At 38.1% G+C, this 21937-nt stretch overlaps 2 protein-coding genes across 13 annotated transcripts in view; one reads left to right on the top strand and one right to left on the bottom strand.

The window, feature by feature from the left end:
* The window catches only part of Phf20l1 (PHD finger protein 20 like 1), a 76885-nt gene extending 66190 nt beyond the window's left edge, over positions 1 to 10695 (bottom strand). For 3 of the 9 annotated variants that reach the window (XM_031359279.1, XM_031359281.1, XM_031359284.1), the window contains exons 1-2: positions 10393 to 10520; positions 8289 to 8408 (exon numbers count right to left, since the gene is read on the bottom strand). In XM_031359279.1, the coding sequence (XP_031215139.1) occupies positions 8289 to 8371 (83 nt within the window). In that variant the 5' untranslated portion in view covers positions 8372 to 8408; positions 10393 to 10520. Of the gene's footprint in view, positions 1 to 8288; positions 8409 to 10392 lie in introns of all 9 variants that reach the window. The other 6 variants (XM_031359287.1, XM_031359283.1, XM_031359282.1 and 3 more) reach the window with 6 other exon arrangements.
* The window catches only part of Tmem71 (transmembrane protein 71), a 69880-nt gene continuing 58555 nt past the window's right edge, over positions 10613 to 21937 (top strand). For all 4 annotated transcript variants that reach the window (XM_031359288.1, XM_031359291.1, XM_031359289.1 and 1 more), the window contains exons 1-2: positions 10613 to 10716; positions 21484 to 21639. The gene's annotated coding sequence lies outside the window, so the exon portion shown is untranslated. The remainder of the gene's footprint in view (positions 10717 to 21483; positions 21640 to 21937) is intronic.

The following is a 21937-nucleotide window of genomic DNA, read 5'->3' as shown; positions in this document are numbered from 1 at the left end:
CTTATTTTTGTCTTATACTTACTATATTAGATATATAGTTACTATGTGTGTGTATATATATACATATATGCATGTATACACACACTTAGCAAATATATATCACTGTATTTGCTCACTTTACTATTGTCTTATCTACTAATGGGAATTTCTTTGTTGAAAACTAATATGTCTCTGGTGTAGAAGTAGATGACTTTTCTTCAGACAGACTCCTAAATTGAATTAGATTTTAAAGAGACACCCATGGACAAATACCTTCTGGAAGACAAGATAATCTACTACCATCAGTGCTCTACTAACTGTCCCTGGAGAGCAGTAGCATGAGAAAACAGACATGCAGCTATGCCAGAAATGTCGTCTGATGAATTAATTTTTAAAGTATCACTTTAGAATAGCAGTAAAACAAGCATTATCTGTATTTAAGGAATTCATTCTGATTTGTCATCTAGTTCATTACATGACTTATGAATCTTTTGCACATTATCCAAAGGACATAGTTCACAACCATTATTAGGTTACAGCTCATTAAATACAACCAGAATATGCTATCAAACTTTTTTAAAATGTCATGTAAACAAAATGGCAAAGGTACTTTCAAAATATATACTAATATGTTTTCAAGTTATGTATTTTAATGATATTATTTATGTTGATAATAAAATTTATAATTTTGGTAATTTAGGAATGGATAGGTTTTTATCCATTTGAGAAAATGAGAGAGAAAGAGAGAAGAAAATCAAAACCATGGCAAAAAGAGTGATGACAGTATTATACTAATACACACAAAGAGTATTTAAAGAGCTATCACTTTGGACAAGGTAGGGAAGTTTTAAAGGCTAGCAATAAAGAAACCTGAAACAAAAGTTAAGAAGAATCTAAGTGTTTGGAAACTGTAGGAGGTAAGGACTGGCAATCTAAAACAGTTCTGTGAACAGAAACTTTCATTTGCAACATATGTCCACTAAAAATATCTAAAACCTACCAGGACACCCAGGAACAAAAATAAGAACTGCCTTACCTATGGCAGTTGGGGTACATGGTTACTTGCCAAATAACTAAAGGAAATATAGCAAATGCTTGTAACTTAGTATGTTTTTTTATACTGTTAGCTTCTTGGAAGCACTTTAAGTTTATATTATGCTTTGTAATTTTCAAAATTCCCTCACCTATTCACCCCAACTATACTGGCATGCTAATTTTTCACACTTTAAATATAATAATGATAACAAAAATCTCAATTTAAAGTTCATATTTAAAATGGAATAAAAACATGAAATAGTCTTGATTCTCAAGGAAACTGAAGTAATAGATTTTAAATCAAAAGTACATCCTGGGGCTGGCGAGATGGCTCAGCAGGTAAGAGCACTGACTGCTCTTCCGAAGGTCCTGAATTCGGATCCCAGTAACCACATGGTGGCTCTCAACCCTCTGTGATGAGATCTGATGCCCTCTTCTGGGGTATCTGCCGACAGCTACAGTATATTAAGCAGGAGCGAGCGGGGCACAGTGAGCAGGGTGGAGCAAGCAGGGTGGAGCGAGCAGGGACAGAGGGAGCAGAGGTCCTGAGTTCATTTCCCAGCAGCCACATGATGACTCATGGCCATCTGTATAGCTACAATGTACTCATACACATAAAAATAAATAAATCTTTTAAAAAAGTACATCCTAACACTGAATCCTAAAAATTCTCATCAGTGATTTTCAGATTTTTGCATATCTACTTATTCCTATGACATTTGCCAGTAGAAATTTTTCTTTCAACCTGCCTCATAGTTTTATTCCCATCACCTTCCCACATTACAAGTATTAAAGGAACTACTTTCCACCTTCACCAAACGATGCTCTTTGGTACTGAATTCAAAGTTCATGTACCTTGGACAATTTTTTTCAGATTTCTAGAACCAGACTTTTTAAATTTGTGCCAGTAAAATCAGGAATTCTAGGCTGCAGCTCTCTAATTCTTTTTAATATTAAGCATTTAGGATACCTTCCAGTAGTGAGATTTGTTTATGTCCCTACTGATTAATTCTACAATCTTACATTGACTTATTTCACGTTATTTGATGTTAATGTACATTGTCCCATACCTATATCATGTGGGAAGAGCCATGCTAAGCTCCTAACCACTTTCAGTATATTGTGTGCTTTAATCCTACTTTTCCACGATTTGCTTTTGAGATTAGGTCTTACTATACAGACTAAACAAGCCATATCTCAAAAGAATATCGCAGTCTCCCGGGTGCTGGGATTACATATACCATACCAAACTCGTCCTACTTTCTTAAAAAGGTGGAGTCACCAGTGCTTCCAAAGGTTCAATAACTTGCTCGAGTTAAAGATGTCATAAATGATGGATCCTTGAACCTGGGTGTTTTAGTCTATAAATATGATTTATTCAATCATTATAGATTCTGCATTATGTACTAGATGGTTAACTCATCACTATGGTGGTTCAAAAACAGCAGGTTCTTACCAGTGAAGACAATATAGAAATTAATTTGTCTATTTTTTCTTGCAAATAGTCTGCTTCTTATTTAAACATGTCTGAAATTGCCTTCTGTTATTTCACACAAAGTAAATAGCCAGTAAATGCAGAAAATGATACATCAACAATGACCAAATTAATAAGAATGCTGAGAATATGTAGGATAATGACAGCCATTAAACCACGTATCAAATACACAACACACAGATACACACACACACAAAATAAAGCACAGCAAGCCTGATGATATTCACCTTCATACTTTTATAAATTTATAATAGAAGCCATGAAACAAAATAGCCAACTTGAAGATTGGCTTCTAATCCAAAATCAGGAGGAAGGTCATTGGAGTGGAAGACCTGAAATTAACTTGCCTTGCCTAAAATTATAATTCTAAGAACAAAGGCAACCGAGAGCTCTTAAATACCACATACATATACCATTGTGTAAGTTAGGAACAGTGCTGACCTAGGCACATTTAGCAAATAGGCTAAAATCTTGAAAATCTATATGAGGCAATGGATTGTACTGGTGATCAAACTACACCTGGAATAAAAACTTTCTATCACTGAAATGTTTCATTACTCTAAATTTTGGTTCCAAATTGTACTGGCTTTCCTCTATATTTCTGAACTTATTTTTTTCTTCTAAGTGTCTAGCAGTTTTGAAAAACTACCTATAAATTCTTCATACCTATTTTACTTCTATCTCAGGTATCTGGTAGATATATCTGTAAGTAACATAAAATTATCTATCAACTCAGAAAAGGTGAAAGTAGATAAAAAAGAAACTGGGCTTTTAATTTGAAAAAAACAAAAACAAAAACAAAAAAAACCTACCATGGAAGACTCCTACTAGAAAAACACAAAAGCAGAGACACAAAACTCCTAACAAAAAAGCATTTACAACACCTATTTTCTTGCTTTTAATTAAACTTACTTTTTCCAATAACTTCTCTTTCCAAAGAAAATACGTTTAAAAAAAAAAACCTCAATGGCAGTGAATGACTCAAAGTAATTATATTTCAAGTATTAAAAAGAAAATCTTTAGAAACTCCAAATGCAAAAGGACAAAAACTTTGTTCATATCAGCTAAAGATTCTCTATCTTGAAAGTATTCACCTAATGCTCCTATAAATTTGAAACTCATTACGATGACTACTTTTCAGGGACATTCTCCAGCCTTCAACAGAGAACATACATCTCTATATACCTCTGAAGATCCACTTATAGCTACTTATAGCTACTTTTATTTTTTTTACAAAACACGCATTTATTTTCAATGAGAAGGTATCTGTCACTACTACAATCTTCTTGAATTTTTTCACACTTAAAATTCTGTTGGTGAACAACTTAAATACATTTGCAAATGTTCCATATAGTTCAAACCCTCCAAATGTGTGGGAATAGCATTTGCCAACTCAAATTTAAACTGTTCTAGAAAACTCTCATAATTGGAGACATTACCACACTTTTTAATCTCTCACTTTCCTTTTCTTTAGATCTAGAACAGAATTAATAGGAATATTCCAAAAGAAGTCAGAAGAGCAGAATTCTTTTGAATACTTTTTGAGTGTATTTCAAATATTGTAAGACTAATAGCATATCACTCCGTCTGGTGTGTTCTCATAAATAAACCACTGACTGCAGGATAACAACTTAATCAAAAGGCAGAAGTTAAATTGTTAAAACCAGTTTTACACAGATCAGCTATACTGTACATGGTTAAATGTCAATGTGTGTACCCGTGCTCTGCAATCTAGGAAAGTCTGCAGGAGTAGGAGGATGTAATGAGTATCTCAGAGACTATACTCTCAAGTGTCTGTCCTGTGAGTCTAGATTATTCTCATGCCAACACTAAAGTCTATTAAAAGCCTGGACACTGAAGTCTTCAGATCCACAAAGGTTTATTTTTCAGCTGTCTCCTTGTATTTATGTCAGTGTTTTAAATTTGGAACTGTAGAATTCCAAATAAGTCCAGATATGTGTTTATTTGATCCTAAAATATTGTATAAATAGCAGCCAACATTACTTAAAAACAATCGAGGATTTGCCCATACTTACCAGATCAATAAATAAATGCATAAATTAAAAACCATCCACTTAGTGTCTCCAATATAATTTTATTATGAACATTCTTTCTCCAAATATATTCCTATACCAAAATACTTGTTTTCTTTTTGAGACACAGTTTCTCTGAGTAGCCCTGGTTGTCCTGGAACTCATTCTGTAGAACAGGCTGGCCTCGAACTCAGAAATCCACCTGCCTCTGCCCCCCAAGTGCTGGGATTAAAGGCGTGTGCCACCACTGCCCGGCTGGTTTGGTATTCTTATGTATTCTTATGATGTTGTAGACATAGGTAACAGTGGAAAATATAATACAAAAATATGATTTAAAAACAGCTGATTATATTAGCTAATCTAGCACAATACTTACACAGATTGTTTAGAAAATAAAGTAAAAGAAAATGTTTTAAATAATATGACAAAATATTTAAAAATTAAATGTCCATGTTCAGCAGAGGTTTAGTCTGTATAGAAGAGATCTATCTAGGTAACAAACGCAAATACAAAGTAAAAATGTCAGACTGCAGAAGGACTTCTCAAGGTCTGTATTCACTAGTGCAGACATCACTAGTGCAGACAGATCAATCAAGCCATCAATAAGTTTTATACGTACCTGCATACTTACTTTGAAAGCAGGAAACAACAATCTCTATGTTGTGTATATGAATTCTCAAAGAGAAGCTATCTAATATCCAGTACTGCTTGCTCTGTACTAATTGCCCATTCCTAAGAAACAGATTTAAGTCTCCTATTAAACTATATTTTCCTAAACTTATAGTAAACTATAAATTCCTAAAAGGAGGAACTTTAGTCTTCTTCCCACTAAATTTAGCATGTCTTTTTATTACTAGGACAGTAATATGTTTTCCTCTTTTATACATAAAAAAGTCTGTTGTATGTACAGATCAAATTAACTAGCATTTTGAGTGTTCCACTGTTACCAACTTTTGTGCTTTTGATGCTGTTTTCTGTTTGACTGGGTGGTATAGGAGGCTGAACTCAAGGCTTTGTACATGCCAGGCAAGTGTTCCCCCACAAGCTAAATACCCCAAACCTGGACACATTATTCTGAAGTAGTCACACTAAGCTGCTATGCTGACCTTGAACTTGCTGTATGCCAACTTTAGCCTCCTAAGTTACTGGAAGTGTATCACTATACTTGGCTTGTTCTGCCCCTCAACTCCCCTCTTGAATTCATGTGTATGAAGTGGGGGAATGGGCTAGAGAAAGGGCTCACTGGTTAGGAGCACTTGCTGCTCTAAGGACCTGGTCATTTCCCAGCACCTACAACATGGGTGGTTCATCTTCATATACCCTGGAGCTGGAATTATAGGCAGTTGTGAGCCTTTCTACATGGGTACTGGAAATTAAACTTAGATCCTATGGGAAAGCAGCAAGCTCCCTTAACTGCTTTAACTTAAGTTTAACTGGTTAACTTAAGCTTCCTTAAATGGTTAAACTGATCCATCTCTGCAGCCTCTCTAATACTTCTTTTAAAAAAGAAAGGTACATGTATGTGATACCTTAATCCACAGTATATGGTTCAGTGTACATGTCTTGAGAAAGAAAAAGTAAACATGGTCTACTGGTCAATGTATCTCAATAGGGCCATCATCATTAGTCTTACTAGAAATATATGTAGATATTAAAACCTAGTTAGCATGACTCTCTTGTTGAAAAGCTGCAACTCTGACTTCCTTTCAGCAATTATACTCTGAAGCATAAAAAAACTAAAGTATACTCAAATAAAGTTTGAACAAGTATTTCTATAAAAATATTTTTTTAATTTATTACTGAATCAAAATATAACAGCCACTGAATTAGAGGATACTTTACCACGAAAAGTAAACCCCTTATACACTGAGGTCAAAATTACATTAATGTGAAATAGAAACTTAAGGGTTCTTTGGAAAATCAGTATTACAGGAGTTGTTCCAAAGAATCTTTCTAAATAGGTCCACTTCCCCTTTATCTTTTTTATTTTATTTTTATTTATTATTTTATACTACCTAGTGGGTGATGGGCTATATATAAGGAAGGTTAAAGCATTTAAGAATCATCTTTGAAAACACTTAAAGCTTCATTAGTGTCCCTAAGAACTATAGCATGAACTATGTGCTTCTTCAAAGCTTGACGTTAGCTCAGTGGCACTTTGTTGGCTGAGAAGCCTATGAGAATATATGAATATGTAATAACTTGTTATTCACGAAAGCAGTAACTTTACAAAAACAGTAAAGATTCACATAAAAAAAGGTTCTTTATATTCATCTCACAAAAATTCAATAGTATACCTTCACAGTAGAACAATGTTGGCTAACCACAATCAAGAAAGCCAAGTCTTGTATAAATTGGCATCTTTTGCTGCATGGTGTAAATCCATTATTTTGTAGTTGGGAGTATTTCAGCACTGTCACCAACACATCCTTGCTGACATTTAGTAAAATTTAGACACTGCTTTATAATCTCTCTTGCTATGATGAAGCCTACTTTTCAGGTGCTTCCCGAGTTCAAGAAAACACTATATATACTGTCCACCTGGTAAGAAATGGGTTCCTTAAAAGAACTACCCAGTGAATAGCTGGGGGAAAGAGGCAAAATAACCTTGGCACTCAAGCTCTAATCAGAGCTTCAAAACTCCTACAGAAGAGCCCAAAAGTGAGGCTAGTGATATAGACATGCTAAGGTCTAAGGCTAGATGTTAATAAAAGCCCAGGGCTAGTCTAAAGTCAATAATATGACTAAACAAGGTTTGTTTGCCATTGCCTATTCAGTAATTACACTGAATGCAAATGGATTAGAAGCAAACCTACTGGCTCTCATTATGGCTTTAATAAAGCTATGGTGAGAGAAAAAAGTCAAAGCGTGTGGTGAATAAAGTCCTGTAGTAGCTATGCTAGGCCCTTCTCCAAAACAAATGAGCGTCAGAAGGAAGCAAAGGTAGCATTGCTCTCAGGTAGAACCTATCAAACGCTCCTCTCAGTGGCCCAAGAATGGCAACAAGAGGACGTTAGCCTAGAAGGCAGAGTGATGATCCACTAATCAAATGGAGCAATTCATTCCCTTATCCTTAACGCTCTGTGAGCCAGTGACCCTTGAATGCTGTTTGTTCCTCCCCTAGACACATGGCTAGAACACTAGCATCTCACCCTTTCCTATACCTGTCAGTGATATGCCCTGGGCGTTTATACTGACCACCTGCCACAGATGACCAGAACAAGAGAAGAAAGCGCCATTCACAGAGAATTGCCTTTCTAGGACAACAGTCAGCTACAATATGACTTGAGGTTCTGCTCTTTAAGGAAGGAGGAGGTTAGGTAGTGATTTTGGTTTTCTGTAGGATAGTAAAGAATGGACATGTACCCTGTGAAAGCACAAGTCCTAATCATTAATATTTATCTGGTAAACATCAAGAAAACAAATACTTCATGGTTTTATACAAATTTTTAGGAAGCTAAATGTTTGAATTAGCCTTCCTTGACCTCTGCCAATATAACTCTGTTAGTTATTCAATGGTAACATCCTCTCTATTTGCCTTTTACTCTAGACAAACACTTTCAAATCTCAAACAGCTAAAGCACTGTACAATGTCTGAAGTATTTAAATGCTAAACCTAAACCCAATGTGTATGTATATTCAAGGGATGAATATACTTATGTGACTGACACATGGTTAGAATTGCAACTAACTTATTAAAGCTACAAATTCTGTGCTTTGGGTCAATACTCTGTTGTCTTCCATACCATTTCTGTAAGTAGTCCAGTGCCTCCAAACGAGCACCAATCTCAAAAGTGATTCCGGGACGATGTGGGGGCTTTTTACTCATCTTGAGATCCTATTCTTCAGTGTTTTCTTTCCACTACCTCAAGAGGAAAAAAGAAAGTTAGATTCTAACGCAGGAGATGCACATGGAATATGGTTTAAAGGAACAGACAGAATTTAACTAATTTCCAAAACAACACATGGGACATTATAATATTTGCCAGACTTTTAATTGAACAATCACCAACACTGATAGGTAGGATGAAGCATGAAGACAATCTTGGTAGGGCATTTATAAAAGGAATGCAGAAAGAAAAAACAGCTAAAGAGGAGAGACAAGCTAGTAAGACTCGTAGCTAAAATGCCTCAAACCTTAACTGAAAAAAAGAAAACATGCTCAGTAAAGATCCATCCAAGGAAGGCTGAAAATGCTGTGTGTTTAAAAATTAAGACAATTCTGTTTAATCATCTTCCACTTAATTTCCAGAAATCATTTAGTATGTTAAAATGTACAACCCTATGGAAAACGCCAAAACCACGGAGAAAGCAGCAGACGAGCACTGTGTCAGGGAGGAGTCTAACCAATCTTCCTGGAAGATCAGGATAGTTAGTGCAGACTATCTCAGCAGCACACCACAGGTTAATTTTAACATAAAGAGTTGCAAAGGATTTTTCTTAAATTTCATATTTAATAATCAAATCATGCCAGACTCTGAGTATGGATTTCTATTATTAACTCAACATTGTGCCCACAATGACAATTAAAAAAACAAGTTTCTCATTTAAAAACAAAACAAAACTGCAGAGGAGTCATTACTTCTCTATATCCCATTCACATGTGAAGTATTTAATGTTCTTTTTGCCACACTGGTTGCCTAGCACACGTGAGGCTTTTTTTACTACTGAGTATTGGAAGAAAATGCATATGTTCTCAAAGTATCAATAGTGGAATGAAAGCAATAATTGAATTGGTAAGCACAGTCTCATCAAATTACAACTGGTTGGTAACCAGAAATCTAAAGATGCTCTTGTTGGAGGGAGATGCTTAAAACATGTTTTACATTACTACTCACTAGAATCTCTCTAAAGAAATAAACCCCACACAAATGAAAAATCTTATGTTTTAGCCACTGCTTAAAATAGGTAAAACAAAACAACAAACAGAATTACAAATGTCCCTTCCTGGTTCTTTTGTTTGTTTGTTTGTTTGTTTGCTAAGAATCTGAAAAGGGAAGAAAGAAATAGCTTCAACCCTTGTTACAAAAATATGAGGGATCAAGTTTACAAGGTCGTGGCTAAGGGGCTATAGAATATCCCGGCATGGCATCAGTGAGGTTAAGATTCATAGCCAGGACACACTAGGTGTAATGGGAACAAACATAAATATTTTAAATAGAAATCTTTAAGTGTGCAACATACAAGGCTGTTACTTCAATGGTCAGAAATAGAATCCGAAGAGGCAGTTTGCCAGTTATGCTAACATTTCCTAAGATCAAACTTCCAGCCTGTAAATCTAATCCCCTAGTGACTCTCAGGAATGAGGCACCTCAAAAGGCAGGAATGACTTCGATTCTCCTGTGAGGAAATGGGAGAATGAGAGAGGCAACTGAATTAGGAACTTTTTTACGAAAGACAATCCCTTAAAGTGAAACTATGTAACAGGGAGAGAGAAAAGGGAGAAGGAAACAAAAAAGGAATGAAATCAGAAGGGAAAGCGGTAAAAAGAACTGCGATGTAAGGATGGTAAAAGTTAGCAGAGATGACAGTGAGAGCAAAGACACAGACACACAGAGCTAGTGAGCAGAGAGGGAAAGACCGCGAAGCTAAGCAGAGGAGGGGGACGAGGCGGGCCCGCAGGGGTGTCAAGGGGAGCCAAGAAAGGCCGAGGCACGGCTGGCCAGGAGCCCGGGACCTGCAGGTTGACAGCCGCCGGCCCGGCAAGGGAAGGAAGGCGGGGGTAGCGCGGCGGCGCGCAGACAATGGGGTCAGCGGATGGCAGGGAGCGGGACGCCGGCCGAGAGCAACGCGGGCGCGAGCGCGGCCCGGGGGACCCGGCAGCCTCCAGGCCCCTCTGCCGCCTCTTACCGACTCGGCCTCGTCTCCGCACAGCAGCCGGGCCGTCCGGGGCCGAGCCGGGGCGAGTCAGGGCGGCCAGCGTCGGGCCTCGTCCGAGTCAGCCCGTGCAGCAGCAAGGGAGGGCGCGGGAGCCTAGCGAGCCGGGCCCGCGGCGCCCCGAGGAAGCGCGGGAGGAAGCGAGGTATGAGCCCTCAAGCCCACTCCGGGGCCGCTACCATCGCCGCCGCCGCCGCCACCACCGCCGTCTCCACGGCCGGCCAGCCCTGACGCGACGCCCGCCTGGGACGTCAGCCGCCCGCGACGCGCCGGAAGCGGGCTGGGTTGCATCACGTGGTAAGCAAGGGCCGGGCTGGCGCGGCGCAGCCGATTGGAGGACTATTCTGGGGGGTGGAGCTTCGGCCCGGCTAGGCTCCTTGCCCATACAAGGGACCTGGGCTCTACATTCTCCTTGGTGGGGTCAAGAGGATAGTGGCCTTTTGTGTTTGTTGTTGGTTTTTAACAAGTCACACTACTTGACACATAGGGCAAACTTATCAATGCACCACACACTCTTCACGGTGTCTGTTCTAGCCCACATTAAGGACAGACCCAATGATCTGTATTACAAAATCAGAATTGTCTCTTTTGAATGGATACTTTCTCAGGGACACTCTGCTATCTCAACTACACACTTACACTATTCTCCAATTTCAGTAATCTTTATAAAACAAATAAAAGATTCTTAAGAATCTTTTAAAATTCTTTAGAAGTTTAGGGTAGTAATAGAACAAGTCTTCACAATTAATGATAGAAACTACCTCTATTGAACACTTACCATGCACCAAAATCTATATTAAGCATGAGAATCCCTATCCCAGCTTTGAGAAGGTCTACAAGTTATCATTCAAAGTACTATTGAGAGGAAACATCTATTTTTTTGTGTTTCCATTCCATCACTCTGCCTCCCACGTTTTGAAAGTACATCATTGCATGCAAATAACACTTATATTTATCTTTCTTCATCATGTACAGTGAAAATAGAAACGGTTTTCTCTAAATTTCAAGAGATTTGGTAAATTGAGAAAATGTTCACAATCGTCCTTTTATTCAAAACACATTCATTCAAATGTATATACATATAATAGTCGCAGAGTTACACTTGAGCTTAGTGATGCTACAAACAATGTGAATAAGACAGTCCCTAGATGATGTTTGTCTTCATGTTTTTTTTCAATATCTGAGAAATTTCCTCTGTGGTTCTCATTAGTCCAATACAATTAATGTTTCTAGAATCTTTCTTCTGTCATAGGAAGAATTTTACATTCCACTTTTTATTAATATTATTTGTGGTTATTTAATTCACTGCAAAATTAAAATACAAGTAAGATTTACCACAAAAACAAATACCAATACAGAAAGCCAGTTCTATAAATTTTCTGTCCCCCATACAGTGCTTTGCAATGTTTGCAATAATTACTGTTTTAGCAGTACATGTCCTTGATACATTAGGATGACTATAGAAATTACATTTCACCTAAAACAAACATGCAATTAAAAACAACACTTAACTTAAACAATAAAATACATAATGTTGACAAATAAAAGATATATATTTATAAATCAGGATCATTTGTTTCAGAGTCTAACCTAAATGTAAGAAATCTTAGAGGAAGTGCCATCCCTTCATTAAATGGAATGAAAATATTAGAATCTAATGAATTTAGTCTCCCTTGTGACTATAGGTCTTGCTTTAAATGCTTATTTATTGTTTTAAAAATTTGCATTTAAAGATTCTAGTAATATGCAAAATAAGGAAAAAAATTTACAAATCACATCAGTGATAGTACCACTACATCAGGTTTCTGACTTTCAACACATATATACTTTACATATATAGTGTGTGTGCATTCATATAAATATGTGTGTGTTTAAATATAAATATATGCATGTTTATGTGTATGTACATATATACTTTTTCTGAATTTATATATATATATATATATATATATATATACATATATTCTTTACTATGTTGAGTGTCTACCAACATGATGATTCATCTGTTTCAAGTAGAAATAAACAGAATCCCTAAAAGGTATACTACAGAAAAAAAAAGTGAGAGGGACCACCCATGTACACTCAGGCAAGTGACCCTTAGCAAACTCAGTGAACAACTCTCAAAATGGAGACATGAAAGTAAAGCTGAGACCCATTTAGAAGAGGAGTTCCAGTAAAGGAGGGGGTGAGAAGGGGAATGGGGTGTGATAATTATTAAAATTTATGATACAAGTGTATAAAATAGTCAAATCAAAAATGAACATTTTATAAATGGGAATGGGGTCTTAGGTAAATCAGTGGCTTGAGTGACTTCTGGTCCTGTGGTGGTAATGCCCTCCTTTGGAATACATGTTAAAAATGGGAATGCCACATTTGGTTGTCACTAAATTGCAATGGGAAATCTCTACTATTTAACAAGGACATACCAGGTCTGCTAAACAGCTTGGAATACATAATGCAGCTCTTTAGCATGAAGAATTACACCAAGTCATGCATGACCTTTATGAATGTCCATCTAGACACTCATAAGAATGAAAAAGTTTAAAATTGTGTATGATGAAAACTGAGTCTCTGGGGGTCTGCATTCCCACTATTGGGGTGCAGAGGCCCTGGTGGGGAGGCAAAACTTGACTGTGTTTACCTTGTGCTGCTGCTATCAGGTGCTGGGCTTTAGGGAAGCACCAAGACATTGCTCAGGGGCTGGTAAGCACAGAATAAGATATAGGGATACCCAAGCTCCCAGACATCCAGTTACTGCTGAGTTATCACACCAAGAAGTCAGAAATTAGACAGGGGCTCCCAAACTCCTGGATATCCAGGCACCTCTGGATTGTGAAGAGTTGGGAGTGGAGCTGAGGGCCCACAGATGGCAAAAAGCCCAGAGCCAGGGAAGCTGGGGACTCTGGCTCAGCTCATCAGCAAAAAGTCCTTAGCTTCCTTGCAGTTGTCTGAGAGTGCAGAGAGGCCTTCTGCAGGAAACTTAGGCTGCAGCTTGGTACTCAAGGTCTTTCTCCATGGCTGTTCTTGATGAAAGAGATAGTCCTTGGTTCTAAACTGCTTATTGATTGCTCATCATGGGAAATGAGTGCACATCACCTTCTCAGGGTGGACCAGATATTAAATATATTTTGCAGGAAGGAATTTCCAGGAAGGGAAGCTTATTGGCTAAACCCTCAGGGCCTCTAGGCACCTCATTGTCATGGAGAACTCTGTTCTGGGATAGGTGACCACAGGTCACATTTCCTTTGTGGGAAGTGTGGCCTGTGTTTCGCGCCACGGGGAACAGGAAGCCGCCTACCATCTTAGGTGGGTACCTGAGTGCTGGGGACTCTGGAAACACTCAACCATACCAAGTTTACTTGCATGGTGCATGGTCCATTGTCCCACAGTCTCATGTGTAAAACACTTAATTGAATATGCCATACAGTTCAGAGGTTTAGTCCACTATCATCATGGGGGAAAGCATGACATCGTGAAGACAGACGTACTGGAGAGGTAACTGAGAGTTCTGCATATGAATCTTCAGGCAGCAGGAAAAAAGAGTGGGCCAGGCTTGCGCTTCTGAAATCCCAAAGCCCACACCCAGTGACACACTTCCTCCAAAAAGGTCACACATACTCCTACAGGGCCACAACCTTCCAATAGTGAGACTCCCTTCCTCCCTAGCCTATGGTGGCCATTTTCACTCAAACCGCCACAGTTATATTGCTATTTTGGAAGTGTTTTAGGAATTACTTTATTTCAAGGGAGGGTAATTCATAATCTACTCTAAAATGGGGGCATTTGATGTGATAAAACTAACAAAAATTTCACATAGGTCTAGAAACATAGCTCTGTTGTTAAAGCACTCTCTATGTAAGTATAAGGATGAGGGTTTGGATACCTTGAACCCATGAAATTCTGTGTGGGCATGCAGATATGGAAAACAGAGACAGGGCATCCCTGGAGCAAGCTAGATTAGCTATATTGTCAAACTCTGGGTCTACTTGAGACAATGTGCCTCACTGAATAAGGTGGAAAGTTACTAAGGATGACGCTTAGCATCAACCTTGAGCCTCTACAAGCACACATACACATGCACCCACACATTTGTAAACATTACACCACTCGCACCCGCACACATACACACACTACATACATACTGGAAAAAGAAAAAAAATCAGATGTGTTGCATTCACTCAGTGGCATATACAGCCTGAATTTAAGATCAGAACATTGATACAGGGTAGAGAAGACTCAAATGGTGTCTCCCCAGCCATGTATCCCTATCTCTTCTCTCCCACTCAGTACTTTTCTCTTCCAGATGGTGGATATAAGCCATCAGTCACTCCGACTCCAAATATAGAAAGAAAGACCTTACAGCTGTGTTTGGACAGATTCAAACAAGCAGTAGGAAAATTATCTTGAAACAACACTTGTTAGGCAGAAATCATTGATCTAAATTCCTCCAACACTAGAAATGTGAGTGTGGAACCATAATACATGCTGGGATATTTAACAACTATGCATGTAAGTTGCAACAAGGAAATACAAGTCATCCTCAGAAACACAAGACAGGTATTTTTCCTGTTTACTTAATTGTAAGTAGCTTCAGCAAAGTCAAAATAATCAAAAGAATGCAAGGATTTGTGTTAATAGACGAGTTTAATGGAGAACTGTGGCTGCAGTAGTCAACACTGGCAAGTCTCCCTGTTCTAACGTATTTGAAAATGGTATTAGTGTAACTTACTTGAGCTCAATAGTTATCAAGTTGATCAGAATGTATCAATTACTAAAAGTATATGTATATATATGTGTGAATGAACACATAAATGTGCATGTGCATGTGTGTCACAAGAGAGACAAAGTGCCTTCATATGCCAATTGCTCTTAAACAAGGAATTGGCCATGACATTTATCATCCAATCCTGGACAATTTTTAGAGTGGAAAGAAGTGCTAGTTATTTATGAACAACAGATGGACCCCTGGGCAGTCTCAAATAAAGATACAGGATCATGTCCTATACAACAGGGTAAAGTGCTTTAAGAATGTACAGGTTCCTTATTCAGAATAGCATTTGACTTGGGAATCCCTCCTGATGCTTCAAAACATATTTCCCTCTGCCATGCCAAGAAAGAAGATGGGCTCTTTACTTTTGGCTCCTATGGTGACAGATGGTGTCTCCTTGGATTTTTCTTAATTGCTGGTATCACTTTTACTCACCAGATCAGCATCTCTCAAGTTTTACTGCCCCATTCATCTGTATTAGGCTTTCCTGGGTTGTTTGCTAAAAGGCAAATTCTTAGGATCTAATTTTTCTTTTGTGTTTGGAGGCAACACCTTAATAAGCCACATTAAATGGGCCTTACATACACAAAAAGTATTAGACCTGAAGGGTGTGAACATTTTTTTTTTTTTGCTTGCTTGTGATTATTGGAGACATTGGAGAGCTAGTTCATGAGGAAGTCCTGAGCAAACATTAGGACCAAGTTCAAATCTCAATCACCTTTGTACAAAACAACAACAACAACAAAAACCCTAATCTTGGCTCTGTGTGGGCCTATACTTTCAGTGGTGTGTGGTAGAGACTGGAGGGTAGCTGGAAGTTTGTCAACTTCGCTCTATATTTTGTGAGAGATTCTACACCAATGGAATAAGGTGGAAACTGATAAAACAGAACATCCAACATCTTCCTATGGCCTCTGAGGATAACACACACACACACACACACACACACACACACACACAGAAGGATTTCATAGAAAGAGTCTTAAGCATAAAGAGAAGGTATTAAACTCAATAATTAATAAGAGATAAGAATATATCTTCCCTGTGGGTCACTTTGATTTAAGGATCAAATCACAATATCTTTCATTCTGCTTCTTTAAGGCTGACTTGAGTCTTAGCATCTTTATTTTGGTCCCTAACAGTTTCAGCCTTATTATTAAAATATTCTGGCAAGCGCGTGCACACACACACAAAACAACCCACGTTTTTTGAGTCTTTCTTTCACTGACCTAATTCAACTCTGAATTAGGAGTAGAATCCATGAGCCTGATCTGAAAGAAACTAGAATCTCTATCATGCAGATAAAGTATAAACTACAAAACCCTATGAATTGAGGGTGGAAGTCAGTGGGGTCATTAAAGCAAAACTGAGATGTTTCCTCTGAAAGGAAAATGAGAGCTGGCAACAAAAATAACTAATAGTCAGCTCAAATGGTGCAGACTGAGTGTAACTCCAGATTACAGTTTACCACCATCCTCCACAGATGAGTATATCCTCTGGTCAGCAAAATTAGAAAAGCAAGCCCAATGAATGGCAAATCCAGTAAAAGACAGGTCTGAGCTGCTTTCAAAGTCATGGTCTGTTTGCTTCTCCACCCAGTTGCTGCAATTTAGAGATGCATAGTTGGGGATTGTTGCAATTTCAGGGAGGAGATCTGAGTACCAGAACACAGCAGCCATACAAATTAACAGCCATCAACACAGTCCCTTTCAGTAAATGTATTCCTTGATTCAAAGTTACTGAATTTTTAACTTGGGATATAAAAAAGTCTACCAGATTATTTCTTGAATCAGAAGTAGGTATAAGAGTTCCTCAATCGTCTGAGGCACAAATGATTGGTTTTAGGCATTTGATTAAGATAATTTTTAATATCCAAAAAGAATACAAAATTATAAGGCTGTAGAAGTGTCCAAGTGGTAGAAACCAAAGAGCACTTGCCTAGTCAGAGTTCCATACCTCCATACCTCAAAAATAAATAAGTGAATAACTTGAGGCAGGGAAGTGATCAGTCAAGGTCTGTTTGGTGATAGATGCTGTCCTTGAAACAAAAAAGAACTCAATCTGATGGCCTCTTCAAATGCAACAGACAGCTTGGATATTTACATTTCTTCTTTTGTTGTTCATTTATTAACTATTGAAAAGTTTCAGTTCATTTAGGTTGCTGTTGCAAAAGTACCATAAAGGAGGCAGATTAAGCACTCAGAGCACTTGTCTATGCTAGCGGTTCAGAAGTCCAAGATAAAGATGCTGACCAATTTGGTTCTTGGAGCTCTCTTCTGCTATCAGTTGACCATCTTCTTGTTTCCCCACAGGCTGAAAAGAGATCATCATCTCTGCTGCCACTTCTAAAAACACCAATCTTATTTGTGGAGGCTCCAATTTCAGGACCCAAGAAATTATCAATGGCTCCACCCTAGACGCCGTCACATTGAGGACTGACACTTCAATGTGGGGATTTAGGGAGTATACATTTAGCATATAGCTATCTGCAGTGTTTCTGGTTTGGTTGGTTTTTGTTATTGTTGTTGTGGTTTTGTTTTGTTTATGAAACTTCCCCTACCTACTGCTAAACTGTGAGTGACATAAAGTCAGGTCAAAGGAGGTTCCTATACTAAAGTGTGATGGAAGATGGTTGCAGAAACAAACACAATGTGAAGCTATATACAAAACAGCAGGGGAGACAGCTGGACAGATGGCTTGGGGGTTAAGACCATTAGATGCTCTTCTGAGGTCCTGAGTTCAATTCCCAGAAACCATGTGGTGACACACAACCATCTATAATAGGATCTGATGCCTTATTTTGTCATACAAACATACATATAAATAGAGCGCTCATATACACAAAAAATCAATCTTAAAGAACAGCATGAAAATGAAGGTGTTATAGGAATCCATGCATTCTTCCTGTGTAGACCAGGAAAGACTGCATGGAGAGAAAGAGCCAGATTTCCAGTATTTGAAGGATAAGTAAATTTCACATGATGACACTATGCAAACTGAAACTATGTTTAAAATTATTTTAAATTATTTTTTTTGTGTATGAGTGTTTTGCCTATATGTATATCTGTTTACTCTCAGAAGAAGGCAAAGGATATCTTGGAACTATTGTTACAGATGGTTATGATTTGCTGTGTGTGCTGGGACTAAAAGACAGATCCTCTGAAAGAGCAGCAAGTGCTCTTAACTGCTGAGCTATCTCTCAAGTTCTATAAATTACTAATATCTAATAGCTCCTTATAGGTTTGAGCCTATACCAACAAAAAATTGACTATGTTGTCATTTTCTTTCTCACATGCATTCATTGAATATCTGAAATGTTCCAAGAACAGTGCTAGGCTTACGTACGTGTCAAGATGAGTTCACACAAGTTTGCCAGTACATGGACCTCTAAGCACCTTAATGTAGAGGCCAAAGTCAGAAGTACTGCTCACTATCTTCTTGCCTTGAGATGGAGTATTACACTGACATAAAGGCTCACTGGTTTAACCAGGCAGGCTAGCCAGTGAGATTTGGGGATTCACTTGTACCCATCTATCAACTGAAGCACTCATGCAGATAGCCTGGCTTTTGATATAGGTCCCGGACTGGAGCTCATTGAGCCATATTTCCATCCTCCAGTTTTTGGTCTTCAGGCTCTTACAAGTATAGTTAAGTGGACCAGTGAACAGGTCATTTGCATTGAATACAAGTGTTAGCATGGAGGAATATATGGGGTCACATATACCTGGCCACTTGCAGTTTGCCTCACTGTTTGTCCTCTTGTCCAGTATAAGATAACAATATCTACACCCAAGGTAACTGATGGACTTTGAGATAGATGAGGTTCCTCTCTGTGGGAAGGGGTTGGGGGAGTTGAGTCCCTTGGGTCTGCCAGTATCAGCATTGATACCCTCCTGGCCTGCTAGCTTCCCCTTGTTAGACTCAGGGATTCTGAGGCAACATCCCCTGTGGTCAGCTATTGGAACTTCCTCTCCTGTGACTTGGCAAAACAATCTACAGAGACAACTTTACTCTAATAAGGGCAAGCATCTTTTGTTTTTCTTCTCTTTCTGATGTTTTAGGACTAGTCATATCTTAAAGATCATAGGAAACTGAAAAGTTAAGGGAAATAAGCCTACTCACTTGCTTCTTGATGTTGCTTGGTTCAGCAGTAACCTCAACTGATACACTGTATAAGAAGCAGGCATTTGGAATAAAATCAGAAATTATGTTAGACGACATATTGCCAGTAGTTTGGGAAATAGATACTTCTCTGGTTAACTTTTCTTCATGGAGATGGGGATTGCAAACCTACTTCGTGGAGCTGTAATGAGGAGTTAATTGGAGAGAAGAAGACTCACATGTTTCATAAACTATAAGCAATATCTACGTGCCAGATGCTTCCTGTTGGTCCTCTCACCTTTTGAAGTGGCCCTTTCATCTGAGGGTAGCCCTACCTGCATGGATTATGTGTTTATTAAAACACATGTTCTCTGAGAAATATTTAGATATTTTATATACACTCTAGTGCTTTCTGCTGGGGATTATAGAGAAAAAAGTTAAAAAACAATTCCTGCCTTCTGCATCCAATTGTTTACAAGGAATTACACTAGGATTCCTCATCTAGTCTTATCTACAATCTATCTATCTATCTATCTATCTATCTATCTATCTATCTATCTACCTACCTACCTTCCTATCATCAATTCATCCATCATCTATCATCTATATATCTATCTATCTAACATCAATCTATTATGTGTCTATCTATCCTATCTATCTACCTACCTGTCATCAATCCATACATCATCTATCACCTATCTATCTATCTATCTATCTATCTATCTATCTATCTATCTACCTACCTACCTACCTCTCCATCTATCTTTCGTTTTTCAAAAGAAGGACACTATTTAAATATATATCTGGAAAAGTTCAAGTTACAGGAAATAGATAAATCCTAAGACTAATCAGGGACAAAGAAAGTTTAAGAATATCAAATACAGACAAAATCTAATTCAAAAGTAAATCCCATAGGTACTGAAATGAGTTTAACTACATAGAAATAGATGGCCAAACTCAGAAGACTCCATTAGAAATTCATATTGTGTCACTATTTGGACAAGAAAGTTTGCTGCTTTTATACAGGAGTTAAAGTTTCAGTACAGTTTATACCTACAACCTATCAATCTACCCAGGCTCACTATTTCTCTGATCTTTTTCCTACTAACTATGTAACTCACAACAGCATTGTTATCACATCTGCCCTATACTAATGTGCATAGTTCCCATCCCTACATGGCTAGATGACCCTAGGTGGGATTTAGGTCCTACAATATGGTCACAGTTTAGATAGTTATTATAATCTAGGTCTCATAAAATGGCAAACTTTGAAAGAAACAGTATGGTGGTTTAAATATGAATGCTCCCCATCCCTGGCTCATATATTTGAAAGCTTAGTCACCTAGAAGTAACATTATTTGGAAGGATTTAAAGGATTGGGAGTTGTGGTTTTGTTGTAGGAAGTGTGTCACTGGAGGTGGGCCTTGCGATTTCAAAGCCCAGGCCAGGGCCAGTGTAATTCTATTAGCCTGAGGACTAGGATGTAGCTCTCAACTACTGCTCCAGTACCATGTGTACTTCCATGCTCCCTGCCAAGATAACAATGGACTAAGCCTCTGAAACTGTAACCAATTAGATGTTCTTTTCATAAAAGTTGCCTTGGTTGTAGTGTCACTTTATAGCAAAAAAATAATAAAAAATAAAAAATAAATAAAATAAAAAAAAATAAAGAGAGGCAGTGTTTGTGAATAAGTCCTGTGACACATGACAAAAATGACATATAGGTAGTGACACAAGTGTAGGGAACTTGATGGAGTAAAACAGAAGAAATATGCCAACTGTGTTTTTGATGTAATGTATAACCAAAGCAATAATAAGATACAAGAAGAGTATAATAAACCAAGAACTCAGAACCTCTTTTCATATTTCAACTTCTGCAAGCAGCAAGTTTGTTGGGGAGTTTTCCAGCCCCCATGGAAAACTCATTCTCTTAACATTTGGGTGTAAATAGTGAATTTAGTAGAAAATGAAAGCTTTTAATTTTAAGAACCTGAAGCCAAAACCAACTCCCTGAGTTACTGATTGAGGAGGAGAACAAGCAGTGTATTGAGCACATTGGGCAGGTGCAGATTCGAGGCTCTTGCAGCATCTGAGCACTGGACCTCCAATTTCAGAGTTCCCATGGTCTCATCCAGGCCACCCTATAGCTCCCCTAACTATGGTTTGGGTGAAAGTAACTCTGTCTGTTTTTTCAGAGAAGACAAGATGGTTCCAAGGCCTCCGTACCAAGACAATTCACATCAGGGAAGAGGTTACTATGAGATCCTGGACTTGAATTCTTCTCCCTTGACTGATATGAGTTTTGAGTATTGTCTAGGGAGAAGCAAATACACAATATTTGAAAGCCAAAGGTGAGTGATTCTCTGATCAAAATCAAAAACTATAATAAATTAGATATATTTCATTAATTTCCTCCTCCTACAGCTAGCAGTTGTTTGCCTTGTCTATTTCTCTGATATGTGATGCTTTCTACTGGTAAAAAAAAGAAATTTTGTACTGTGGAGACATTGAGCTTGGCCATTCAGGCTACTTCAACTTATGCATGACAATGAGTGGAAATTTCAAGTGCCAATTGTACAAAAGAGCTTTTTAAGTCACTATGTGTTTCTGCAATCTCTCTCTCTCTCTCTCTCTCTCTCTCTCTCTCTC

This window comes from Mastomys coucha, unplaced genomic scaffold, assembly GCF_008632895.1.
Source record: "Mastomys coucha isolate ucsf_1 unplaced genomic scaffold, UCSF_Mcou_1 pScaffold7, whole genome shotgun sequence".
Taxonomy (NCBI): Eukaryota; Metazoa; Chordata; class Mammalia; order Rodentia; family Muridae; genus Mastomys; species Mastomys coucha.
Note: the sequence above shows the minus strand (reverse complement) of the source record. Positions and strands in the feature narration are given on the sequence as shown.